Source organism: Oncorhynchus nerka, linkage group LG22, assembly GCF_034236695.1.
Source record: "Oncorhynchus nerka isolate Pitt River linkage group LG22, Oner_Uvic_2.0, whole genome shotgun sequence".
NCBI lineage: Eukaryota > Metazoa > Chordata > Actinopteri > Salmoniformes > Salmonidae > Oncorhynchus > Oncorhynchus nerka.
This window is the reverse complement of record NC_088417.1, coordinates 42469448-42483144: the sequence shown is the minus strand read 5'-3', so window position 1 is coordinate 42483144 and position 13697 is coordinate 42469448. Positions and strand designations below refer to the sequence as shown.

The 13697-nt window shown below is 45.0% G+C and overlaps 1 protein-coding gene across 3 annotated transcripts in view; it reads right to left on the bottom strand.

Annotated features, from left to right (window-relative positions):
* Positions 1 to 13697, bottom strand: part of LOC115105201 (transcriptional activator GLI3-like) — a 174583-nt gene that overhangs the window by 38240 nt on the left and 122646 nt on the right. For all 3 annotated transcript variants that reach the window (XM_029626932.2, XM_065007171.1, XM_065007170.1), the window contains exon 5: positions 1199 to 1404. In XM_029626932.2, the coding sequence (XP_029482792.2) occupies positions 1199 to 1404 (206 nt within the window). The remainder of the gene's footprint in view (positions 1 to 1198; positions 1405 to 13697) is intronic.

The window sequence follows — 13697 nt, the reverse complement described above, 5'->3', positions numbered from 1 at the left end:
ACATGCGCAGTCACACATAAACACAGAAAGAGTCAGACACTGCACATGCTGCACACAGACTGAAAGAAAGTCACTTGTGCACGTTCCAGACAGACACATGCACGCACAGACACACACAGTTCAAATAAATGAATGAGGTCACCTCTGTCATTTTAAAAGTGTTACCTTCAAACTCAAGGTATTGTAACAGCTTTATTGTAAGTAAAGAATATGTCTTACGAGACTTGTAAAGCAATATCTGTCTATCCCACAACAAGAATTGTGAACCATACCAACAAACAGTACCAGTCAAAAGTTTGGACACACCTACTCATTCAAGGGTTTTTCTTTATTTGTACTAAATAGCCCACCCATTTTTACCTACCTCATCCCCATACTGTTTTTATTTATTTACTTTTCTGCTCTTTTGCACACCAATATCTCTACCTGTACATGACCATCTGATCATTTATCACTCCAGTGTTAATCTGCAAAATTGTAATTATTCGCCTACCTCCTCATGCCTTTTGCACACAATGTATATAGACTCCCCTTTTTTTTCCTACTGTGTTATTGACTTGTTAATTGTTTACTCCATGTGTAACTCTGTGTTGTCTGTTCACACTGCTATGCTTTATCTTGGCCAGGTCGCAGTTGCAAATGAGAACTTGTTCTCAACTAGCCTACCTGGTTAAATAAAGGTGAAATAAAAAATAAATACATTTTTTTTTTAAATGACCTTTGTTTGACATGAAGCACTTCGTATTAGGGATCAAACCTAAAGAGATCATAACTGAACACTCTTATTACACTAGCTGAACATATTGGTCAACAACAAAGTACATTATTATTCTTCAAAATGGGGACTGAGGGGCCTTAAGAGCGAGGGAGCGCACATTTGTGTGATACAGCACAACTGCATTGTATTTACTACAGCTAACTAGCTCTGGGATTTATGCTCAAGTGAAAGACAGATTACAAAAGAGTATGTAGCACGTTTATCTTATTCAACTCCCTATTATGGGACTCTGTGTGCCTTAAAATAATACTTGACTGTATGGGGACTCATGAAAGGGCGAGTGCTTGTTCTGGGACCCAAATAATAACCTATTCCCTATATAGTGCAATACTTTTGACCAGTAGTGCACTATATAGGAAATCGACAGACCCTGGTCAAAAGTAGTGCACTATATAGGGAATAGGGTGTGTGGGGACTTACCGTCTGCAGGGCTGAGGCCCCTGGCTGCAGAGATCATAGAAAGTGAGGGACTCGAGTGAAGTGAGCGGATGTAGTCCATGTAGGGGTTGATGTAGGGATGTGGTGGGTTAAAGGGTGACTCGGCCCCCACGGAGGGGTTCCGGTGGGGCGAGATCCGGATGAGGGAGATGTCGGAGAACGCCGAACTGCCGGCCAGCGAAGGAGGCCTACACAGACAAATGGGGAGAAAAAAATAGAAGAAATAAGTACATACTGTATGTACAGTTGATCTAAGATCAGGTTCATTTCATGACAGAACCATTATATTTTAAAAGTGTTACCTTCAAACTCAAGGTATTGTAACAGCTTTATTGTAAGTAAAGAATATATCTTACGAGACTTGTAAAGCAATATCTGTCTATCCCACAACAAGAATTGTGAACCATACCAACACACAGTACCAGTCAAAAGTTTGGACACACCTACTCATTCAAGGGTTTTTCTTTATTTGTACTATTTTCTACATTGTAGAACAATAATTAAGACATCACCACTATGAAATAACACATATGGCATCATGTATTAACCAAAAAAGTGTTAAACAAAATATATTCAAAATAGCCACCTTTTGCCTTGATGACAGCTTTGCACACGCTTGGCATTCTCTCAACCAGCTTCATGAGTTATTCACCTGGAATGGTGTGCCTTGTTAAATGTTAATTTGTGAAATTTCTTTCTAGAAACTTTAACATTTGTAACAAGCATGATAAAAAGCATATGGAATCATGTCGTGACCCCAAAAAATATTTGATATATTTTATGTTTCAGATTCTTCAAATAGCCACCCTTTGCCTTGATGACAGATTTGCACACTCTTGGCATTCTCTGAACCAGCTTCATGAGGTAGTCACCTGGAATTAATTTCAATTAACAGGTAGGCCTTAAAAGTTAATTTTTTGAATTTCTTTCCTTCTTAATGCGTTTGAGCCAATCAGTTGTGTTGTGACAAGTCAAAACTGAACATTTCAAGAACTTTGAAAGTGCAGTCGCAAAAACCATCCTGCGCTATAATGAAACTGGCTCTCATGAGGACCACCATAGAAATGGAAGACCCAGAGTTGCATCTGCTGCAAAGGATAAGTTCATTAGAGTTACCAGCCTCAGAAATTGCAGCCCATATAAACGCAGTCTCCTGCTCTCTCAGAGGCCTTCATGGTTGAATTTCTTCAAAGAAACCACAACTAAAGGACACCAATAATAAGACGAGAATTGCTTGGGCCAAGTAACACGAGCAACGGACATTAGACCGGTGGAAATCTGTTCTTTGGTCTGATGAGACCAAATTTGAGATTTTTGGTCCCAACTGCCTTGTCTTTGTGAGGCGGTTGTGTGGTTCCCACCGTGAAGCATAGAGGAGGAGGTGTGGCTGTTTGGGTGGGCTTTGCTGATGACACTGTTTGTGATGTATTTAGAATTCAAGCTGTGTAAGGGCTATTTGACAAAGAAGGAGAGTGATGGAGTGCTGCATCAGATGACCTGGCCTCCACAATCCCCCGACCTCAATCCAATTGAGAAGGTTTGGGATAGGTTGGATAGGTTGGAACGCAGAGTGAAGGAAAAGCAGCCAACAAGTGATCAGCATATGTGGGATCTCCATCAAGACTGTTGGAAAAGCATTCCAGGTGAAGCTGGTTGAGAGAATGCCATGCGTGTGCAAAGCTGTCATCGAGGTAAAGGGAGGCTACTTTGAAGAATCTCAAATATAAAATATATTTTGATTTGTTTAACATTTTTTTGGGTCACTACACGATTCCACGTGTCATTTCATAGTTTTGATGTCTTCACTACTTTTCTACAATGTAGAAAATAGTAAAAATAAAGAAAAACCCTTGAATGAGAAGGTGTGTCCAGACTTTTGACTTGTACTATCCAAAATCTCTGTTCTCGACACAGCAAATGTGTACATTAGAACCTCAACATCTAGCTCAGGACACTGAAGTGAAGAATCAACTAATACTGTTTCCCTTTTTAAAATTGGCTAAGAGGGCTTGAAAACTTCATAATGATGTTCTTGAAGAGAAAGACCCTCCCTGGAGGATGAGGAGAAATCCACATCAGCCTAGACATTAAGAGGCTGGGAGATTAGAGTGAATTAGACCCTCATCTCATCCACTGTGGCTCCTCATAGGACTGGCCTGTCACTATGGTCCCCAGGCGAGATGAGAAAAGAGTGTGGGAAGGGAGTGGGGGAGAGAGTGAGAACCATTATGAAGAAAATAGAGTGAGTGAGTGAGCAAGTGAGCAGCAGAGAGAGAGAGGGAGAGAGAGAGAGAGAGAGAGAAAGAAAGAAAGAAAGAAAGAAAGAGAGAGAGAGAGAGAGAGAGAGAGAGAGAGAGAGAGAAAGAGAGAGAGAAAGAGAGAGAGAGAGAGAAAGAGAGAGAGAGAGAAAGAGAGAGAGAGAGAGAGAGAGAGAGAGAGAAAGAGAGAGAGAGAGAGAAAGAGAGAGAGAAAGAGAGAGAGAGAGAGAGAGAAAGAGAGAGAGAGAGAGAGAGAGAGAGAGAGAAAGAAAGAAAGAAAGAGGGAGAGAGAATAATCCATAAAGTGAAGGAGGAGCCTGGCTCAGAGTTTGGCTTCGAGTGACCTTGAGCGAGGCCAGGGGACCGGAACAGCCCAATTACACCCTTGGACCCTGTCCCCAAGTCCCCTACCGGCCCCCACCAAGCCCCTCTCGTCCCCTCACGTCCTTCCCCATCACAACCCCCTAATGAAAGAGCTCAGGCCAATAATGAACGCTGAGGAGCGGAAATACTGGAGCACACACACACACACACTCAGACAGTCACACACACACACACACACAAACCCTCTTCTACCTCTTACTTTTCAACAAGCTTGCGCCAATTAACCCACAAGGCCTACTATGAGGTGAATTTTAAGCACTCTTTTTCCTTCTGTTTGAGTGCATGACAACATAGTCTCTGTGATGCTGTAGCAGGTATGTATGGAGTGCTCATGTCTTCTCAAGAGGAGTCATCTCTATTAAGGAAACTATACAAAGGAAGCTGATTGAAGTAAAGGTTGGAGGTTGGGAAAGAGGATTTTGGAGGGGGGGAAGCTCATAAATTGTTTAGTTTGGGAGTACAACCTAAGATGTTTCTGGACTAGCTGGATGCTTTAGGGAATTTCTCTTTGGGAGTCCCAAAATGTGTCCCCTTAAGGGCTCTGGTCAAAAGAAGTACACTATATGGGGAATAGGGTGCCATTTGGGACACAGCCAGAGTAGCCTTGAGAACCAATGATTAGAGAGTGAATTAAGGTAAATGAAACTGATGACTGATACCAGTGTTATCATGTTGACTATGACACTACCTCCATCCCCTAGCAGTGGTTCTGCACGTCTCCTATCCTCTGAGTCACGAGACAACTTCTCTGAGTAAACAGGGCACCCTTGTCCCTGTTCCCCTTCAGTGCACGTGTGTGTGTGTGTGTGTGTGTGTGTGTGTGTGTGTGTGTGTGTGTGTGTCTGTGTACAAGGGCAGAAGATAAGGCACCCACAGGCCACCATAGTACGCCTCATTTACACAGATCAACACAGCTGCTGAGTGAAACTCACTTTGATGTCACTGTCACATGGTGACCATTACACAAACAGACCTGAGGAGAACAACTATCAGATTAATAACAACAACAACAAAAACATTTTAAGTGAGAAGTAGGGATTGGTCTGAAGCTGAAAAGAAAAGTAATTCACCTGAGCACCACTATGCCTATTCCACCATGCTCTGCCAAGGTTGTCCAGCACACAGCTTTGACCTACTACAGAAGCTATGTTGGTATTGTACTTCAAACCATGTGTAGGCAGGTTGTTGAGGATTCAAACCGTCTTAAACAGCCTAATTCATACCATGCAGCTGTTCATTAGAGGAGGTGCTCCCACAAATAAGTGATTTGTACCGCATACACGTTAAAGCATTGGATTCTTCACAAACCCACTAATCCCATTCCACTACCGTCTCAAGCTTTTTTAATTATTATTATTTGCTTTTATACTTACAAGACCATTATGCCTGATTGAACGAGCTGTTTTGTCTTGTCGCAATGTAGTGCCTTCCTGTAGTTCCTTAAACCTTTATTTTAGCAATACATGTCATTGAGAAGAAATAAAACGTTGGTCAGTAGGTGCCCAACATAACAACAGGTGTTGGTGTGTTGGACACAGTTACTCATATACACTGAGTATACAAAACATTCAGAACACCTGCTCTTTCCATGACATAGATTAACCAGGTGAATCCAGGGTTTTTCACACTTAACAGTTACCCGTTTGCATCAAGAATGGTCAACCACCCAAAGGACATTCAGCCAACTTGACACAACTGTGGGAAGCATTGGAGTCAACATGGGTCAGCATCCCTGTGGAACGCTTTTGACACCCTGCAGAGTCAATGCCCCGACAAATTATGGCTGTTCTGAAGGCAAAAGGCAAGTTGCTACTCAATATTAGGAAGGTGTTCCTAATGTTTGGTATACACTTCAATCAGTCCAGATGAAGGGGAAAAGACGGATTTTCAAGCCTTGAGACAATTGAAACATGGATTGTGTATGTGTGCCATTCGGAGGGTGAATGGGCAAGACAAAAGACTTAAATGCCTTTGAACGTATGGTAGTAGGTGCTACGTGCACCGGTTTGAGTGTGTCCAGATCTGCAACTCTGCTGGGTTTTTCACGCTTTCCACCACCCACATCCAACCAACATGACACAACTGTGCAGAGTTGCAGATCTGGACACACTCAAACCGGTGCACGTAGCACCTACTACCATACGTTCAAAGGCATTTAAGTCTTTTGTCTTGCCCATTCACCCTCCGAATGGCACACATACACAATCCATTTGAGTCAACATGAGCCACGATCCCTGTGGAACACTTTTAAATATTTTTTTTTTACCTTTATTTAACTAGGCAAGTCAGTTAAGAACAAATTATTATTTTCAATGACAGTGGAACAGTGGGTTAACTGCCTGTTCAGGGGCAGAACGACAGATTTGTACCGTGTCAGCTCCGGGGTTTAAACTTGCAACCTTCCGTTTACTAGTCCAACGCTCTAACCACTAGGCTACCCTGCCACCCCACCGACACCTTGTAGAGTCCATGCCCCACCGAACTGAGGCTGTTCTGAGGGCAAATCCAATATTAGCAAGGTGTATTTCACTTTTTTGTACACTCAGTGTTTTTACTGTCCATTATTTAATAGCAGGACACTCTCAAGTCTATTATCCCCAGAAGAGTATGAATCAGGCTGTTTGAGAAGGTTTGAAATCGTAAGCAACCTGCATACACATTGCTTGAAGTACAATAGACCAATATAGCTACAGTACTAGCAGTAGCAGACACTGATTGGCTGAATACCTGGGGCGCGAGACGGTTGGAGGTGTCAACAAAGCAGCATGACAGAAATTCGATGCCAAGTTTTCGAACTACCGGTAGTTTCTTTGAGAAGATATATAAAGTGATCTGTGCATTTGAACAACTGCATAAATACACCTTTTGCATGTCAAAAACCGAATGACCACTGCTGCAAATGCTGACACTGTTTTGAACAGATTAGATCACACTATTTAGAACAAGTACCCAGCTCACGAACGAACGAGTACACCAGGGAGAATGGAACAACCACATAAATGCAATAAGTGAAAACACATTATTTAACTGGGGTCTGGGGATAGCTAGTTAACATTGTGTCACAAAGCATGATGCGCTAGCCAGTTAAAGTAAATTTTGAAATAACTTCATATTTTCGAGTTAGTAAGATGTGAGTTTAGAAAGACTTGAAATTGGCATGGGAGATAACTATCTAGCAAGCTTCCAGCTACCTATAGCTAGCTGCTTATCAAAGGTAGATAAACGGTCATTTGACCAAAACATTGATCAAATATTTCTCACAATTTCTTAAAATAACTGTAACTGGCTAATTAATTTGACCATGCTTTATGATACATCCGGTTTTATGCTGTTTTAGTCCAAACAACATGTCACTCTGTCACCTACAGTAGAACCTGATAAACAACCTCAGGGGGAAACAATAGAATTAGCCATGCTTTTTTGTCCTATCAGAGCCGCAATGAGAAAGTTCTAGCTAGTGTATCCCTCTGTCCCTCGACTCTCGTTGGATGTGGTTTACCAGGTCCCAGGCTGCTATGACTGTTATGATTATTTATTTACAAGTTCCTTACAATTTGCTTTAGCTCCATCTGTAACTGATAGAGCAAATTTAGTCATATGCTGTAGTAAGCTGTCTGGAGCGAAAAACTCATTGGGAGGAGGAGATTAGAGCAAACAAAGAAGTTCTAACTGAACACACATTTGAGTGCCCCAGGACGATCAATTTACTTGTTGCTGCTATACTGTAATTGATGCTATGAAAACCTGTTGACGCTCTTCCCCCTCATGGCAAATAGCCAGTGCTTGACTTGTGCAGAAGCTCACCTTAGCTGAGTACCGGTACCTCAAATGTATACTACTTGAGCTCCAGTTCCTCTTATAGAATATTAGCTCAAAAGTATTGTGGAGCTCCTGCATCTAAATATAAACAGTGCTGGCACCCTAAATTAGTACAGGAACCTATTTCAGTTAAGTCAAGCACTGCAAATATCTAGCAAACACAACCCAAGCAATGTTCGCATGGCCTGCACAGAGGCATAGTTGCTCCTGTTATACTCACAGACATATTTTTGAATTTCGCTTACTGCCTTTTCAGCGGAATGTTGTCGAGGGGTTCCGCTAGCGCTAGAAAGGTTCAATAGGAAAATTAAACATTTACCACACATTTATGAGAATTTAAAACATAATCCATATATTGTTTTTAATAAAAATATTTGTACTTATTTTTTGGACCAATCACAAGTGGGGTGCTTCCCCTAACGCCATAATGGGCGACCTGCCTCTTTTTAGTAGGTCAAAGCTGTGTGCTGGAAAACCTACTTAGAACATGGGTGGAGTAGGCATTGGGGTGCTCATGATTTTCCGGCTTCAGACCAATCTCTACTTATCATTTAAAACATCGTTTTCCATGGCTTTTACACCAGAAGGTTATTACACAAAATTGTACTATACATTTCCATATGGAAAAGGTGCTTTTAATTGCGTAATTTGCGCCTTAAATTATGTTTTTTAAAAAAGTATGTGTTTTGTCTCACACAATTTATTACCCTTCAACTGAAACTTCCTGAGGCGCATCGTAGGCTACCAGGCCTAACGACATGTGCACAATGATGTGTCAAATATTATATTTAGTTCAATAAAGAGTTGCATACTCATATATATATATATATATATATAAACTCCCAGTAATTTATTGGGTAAAACACCGGTGTCTTTGCACACTCTAGGCATTCTCTCAAACAGCTTCATGAGGTAGTCCCCTGGAATGCATGTTCGTCTACCTTGACGACATGTTCTTCATGTCAGGCAGTTCCTTCAGCGCCTCCTGGAGAATCAATTGTTCGCGAATGCCGAGAAGTGTGAGTTCCACCGCTCTACAATCGCCTTTCTGGGATCTGTCCTTGCTGAGGGTCCAGATGGATCCTGGAAAGGTGAAAGCAGTGGTTGATTGGCCTTAACCTACGTCCAGGGTGCAGTTGCAACGTTTCCTAGGTTTTGCAAACTTCTACCGCCGTTTCCTTCGGGGTTACAGCACCCTGACGGCCCCCCTCTCAGCACTCACCTCCCCCAAAGTACTGTTCACATGGTCTCCAGCTGTCGACAAAGCCTTTGTGGAGCTGAAGCATCTGTTCATAACAGCACCCATTCTCATCCATCCGGACCCGTCTCATAAATTTGTGGTTGAGGTTGATGCTTCTGATGTTGGAGTGGGGGCCATCCTGTCCCAGGGATCTGCCCAGGACCAAAAGCTTCACCCCAGTGCCTTCCTGTCCCCATCGTCTCAATCCTGCAGAGAATAGCTACGACGTAGGCAACCGAGAACTCCTGGCGGTTAAGATGGCGTTGGAAGAGTGGAGGCACTGACTGGAAGGAGCAGAACAGACATTCTTGGTCTGGACCAACCATAAAAATGTGGAATATCTCCGTACAGCCAAGCGTCTTAACTCCAGGCAGGCCCGGTGGGCTCTCTTGTTTACTAGATTCAACTTCACCATTTCCTACCACCCAGGGTCCAAAAGCCGGATGCTCTCTCCCGCCTATACAGTTCCTCTGCCACACCCTCGGTCTCCGAAACCATTCTCCCTACCTCATGCCTTGCAGCCAGTGGGTTGGGGTATTGAGACCCTGGTTGACAAGGCACAACGCTCCCAGTCTGGACCTGAAGGGGGCGTAGCTAACCGGCTGTTTGTCCCTAACTCAGTCCGGTCCCAGGTCCTGGAATGGGCTCATTCCTCCAAGCTAACCTGTCATCCAGGTTCCCGCCGTACCCGATCATTCCACAGACAATGTTTCTGGTGGCACACAATGGTTCCTGACGTCTCTGCCTTCGTCACCCCATGCATGGTGTGCGCACAGAACAAGACTCCACGGCAATCTCCTTCTGGCCTTCTTCAGCCACTACGGGTCCCTCATCGTCCCTGGTCCCATATCTCTCTGGACTTTGTCACTGGGCTTCCTCCGTCTGATGGCAACACCGTCATTCTGACAGTAGTGGATCGGTTCTCTAAAGCCGCTCCTTTCATCCCTCTTCCCAAAACTTCCCTCTGCCAAGGAAACGGCCCAGCTCATGGTGTAGCACGTCTTCCGGACCCATGGACACCCAGTGGATATGGTTTCCGACCAGGGTCCTCAATTCTCATCTTAGTTTTGGAAGGCATTCTGCACCCTTATTGGGGTGTCGGCCAGCCAATCCTCCGGATTCCATCCCCAATCGAACGGCCAGTCAGAGCGCGCTAACCCGGACCTGGAGACCACCCTAAGATGCCTGGTCTCAACCAATCCCACTACCTGGAGCAGTCAACTGGTCTGGGTGGAGTATGCCCAGAACACCCTTCCCTGTTCTGCCACGGGACTCTCCCCTTTTGAGTACTCCATGGGGTATCAGTCTCCTCTCTTCCCAGAACAAGAACTGGAAGTCAACGTACCCTCGGCCCAGATGTTCGTCCGCCGCTGTCGACGTACCAGGAGAAGAGCTCGGGTAGCACTTCTCAAGACCAACTCCAGGTATCGTCAACAAGCGGACCGCCACTGGACTCCAGCTCCCCGCTATCGCATTGGGCAGAGTGTATACCTGTCTACACGGGACCTACCCCTTCGGGTAGTCTCGCAAACTGTCCCCCCGTTTCATTGTTCCGTTTCCCATCTCTAGAGTCCTTAGTTCCACTGTTGTCTGTCTCTTGTTACCCCGTGCCCTCCGTATTCACCCTACGTTCCATGTGTCTAAGATTAAGCCTGTGTCTCACTGTTCCTTGTCTTCTGTTCCCAGAACCACCCACCCTCCCCATGTCATTGACGGCCATCCGGCATACACGGTAAAACGTCATGTCCGCCGTGTTCGACCACGTTTCAAGTCCTGGTTGACTGGGAGAGTTACGGCCCGGAGGAGACATCCTGGATCCAGCCCTCATCACTGACTTCCACCGCCGACACCCCGGTCAACCAGGTATGCGCTCAGGTAGGATGCCAGGTGGCGCCCCTAGAGGGGGGGGGGTGGCCTACTGTCACACCCTGATCTGTTTCACCTTGTGATTGTCTCCACCCCTCCAGGTGTCGCTTATTTTCCCTGGTGTTTTATCCTTGTGTTTCCTTTCTCTCTGTGCCAGTTCATCTTGTATGTTCAAGTCAACCAGCGTGTTTTTCCCCGTGCTCCTGCTTTTCTATTCTCTTCTACTAGTCCTCCCGGTTTTGACCTTTGCCTGTTTTCTGGACTCCATTCCTGCCTGCCTGACCATTCTGCCTGCCCTGACCTTGAGCCTGCCTGCCATTCTGTACCTCTGGAACTCTGAACTGGTTTTGACCTTTTGCCTGTCCACAACCATTCTCTTGCCTACCCCTTTTGGATTGTTAATAAACATCTTGGACTCTAACCATCTGCCTCCTGTGTCTGCATCTGGGTCTCGCCTTGTGCCCTTACAGATCCTGGATTTCTTGACAGGCCGCCCCTAAGGGGTGAGAGTAGGCAACAACACATTCGCCACGCTGACCCTCAACACAGAGGTCCCTCAGGTGTGTGTGCCTAGTTTCCTCCTGTTTCTCTGTTCATCAATAACGACATTGGTAGGCCTGATCACCGACGACGATGAAAAGCCTATAGGGACGAGGTCAGTGACCTGGCAGCGTGGTGCCAGGATAACAACATTTCCTTCAATATTAGCAAGAGAAAGGATCTTACTGTGGACTACAGGAAACGGAGGGCCGAACACGCCCCATCCACATCGACGGGACTGTAGTGGAGTGGGTCGAGAGCTTCAAGATCCTCACTAAGGATTTGACATTGTCCACACACACCAACACAGCTGTGAAGAAGGCTCGACAACGCCTCTTCCCCCTCAGGAGGCTGGAAAGATTTGGCATGGGCCCTCAGAAGTTCTACAGTTGCACCATTGAGAGCATCTTGACTGGCTGCATCCTGGCTGCATCCCCGCTTGGTATGGCAACTGCTTGGCATCTACCTGCAAGGCGCTACAGAGGGTAGTGCGTAAGGCCCAGTACATCACTGGGGCCGAGCTCCCTGCCATCCAAGACCTCTATACCAGGCAGTGTAAGAGGAAGGCCCTAAAAATTATCAAAGACTAGCCACCTAAGTCATTGACTATTCTCTCTGCTACCACAAGGCAAGCGATACCGATGCCACAAGTCTGGAACCAACAGGACCCTGAACAGCTTCTACCCCCAAACAATAAGAGTGCTAGTTAGCCGAATAGCTACCCACCCGGACTATCTGCATTGACCCCCCCCCCCCCCCCCCTTTGAACTAACACTTTTGACTCATCACATACTTTGTGGCTAATGCTTATTACACTGAACAAAAATATAAACGCAACCTGCAACAATTTCAAAGATTTTACGGAGTTACAGTTCCTATAAGGAAATCAGTCAATTGAAATGAATAAATTAGGCACTAATCTATGGATTTCACATGACTAGGAATACAGACATTCATCTGTTGATACCTTACAAAGAAGGTAGGGGTGAGGATCAGAAAACCAGTCAGTATCTGGTGTGACCACCATTTGAAGAGCACACTTCTCCAGCGTGCCAGTGGCCATCGGTGGTGAGCAGTTGCCCACTGAAGTCGGTTACAACGCCGAACTGCAGTCAGGTCAACACCCTGGTGAGGACGATAAGCATGAGATGAGCTTCCCTGAGACAGTTTCTGACAGTTTGTGCAGATATTCTTTGGTTGTGCAAGCCCACAGTTTCATCAGTTCTCAGAGTCGCTGGTTTCAGACAATCCCGCACTTTACACCTACTTATATGTATCTACCTCAAATAACTCATACCCCTGCTGTAATGAACACGAGGGGAGACAGAGAGCTGGTTTCAAGCGCAGGGCGCAGCAGGTATTTTTTGCAAAGGACCACAGGAGGAGGCAGGTAGCTGGGTCCAGGGGCAGGCAGAAGGTCATTCAAAGGGGGTCCCAAAGGGCAACAGTACAGGCAGGGAAAAGACTAGTAACTTAGTCCGGGAGATCAGGCAATAGGTAGATAACAGGAAATCCGATAGGCTAAAGTACAGGCAGGGAATAGGAGAAAGGAGTCGTTAGTGAGGCAGGATTTAAAAAAATAATTTACATGAGTAAATCACAGGAAACCCAGCGCTCCGAAAGCTGTGTCACAAAACAAACAATACCTCACAGTGGTGGGGTGCAAAGAACTGAACTAAATAGTGTGTGATAATGACATACAGGTGTGTGAACAGGTGATTAGAATTGAGTTGATTGGGATCTGGAGAGTGAGCTGCGTTCAGGGGATCTATGTGTTTGAGAGTGTGAGCTGGAAAGTGGGCTGGAAAGTGAGCTACGTTCAGGAGATCTACGTGTTTGAGGGTGTGAGTTGGAAGCAGACGTTACACCTGCACATCGACTCGGTACTGGTACCCAGTGTATATAGCCAAGTTATCGTTATTCATTATTGTAACGGTTTTCTATTGGTGAAGGAGAGTCGGACCAAACTGCAGCGTGTAGATTTCGATCCATGTTTAATAAAACAACGTAACACGAATCAAAATACAAACTCAACAAAACAATAAACGTAATGAAAACCGAAACAGCCTAAACTGGTGCAAACTACCACAGAATAAGGACATCAAGACACTAAGGACAATCACCCACAATACAACCAAAGAATATGGCTGCCTAAATATGGTTCCCAATCAGAGACAATGATAACCACCTGCCTCTGATTGAGAACCACTCCAGACAGCCATAGACTTACCTAGAAAACCCTACTAAGCTACAATCCCACTAACATACACACCAAAACCCCCAGACAAAACACACCACAATACAACAACTCCATGCCACACCCTGGCCTGACCCAATACATAAAGATAAACACAAAATACTTAGACCAGGGTGT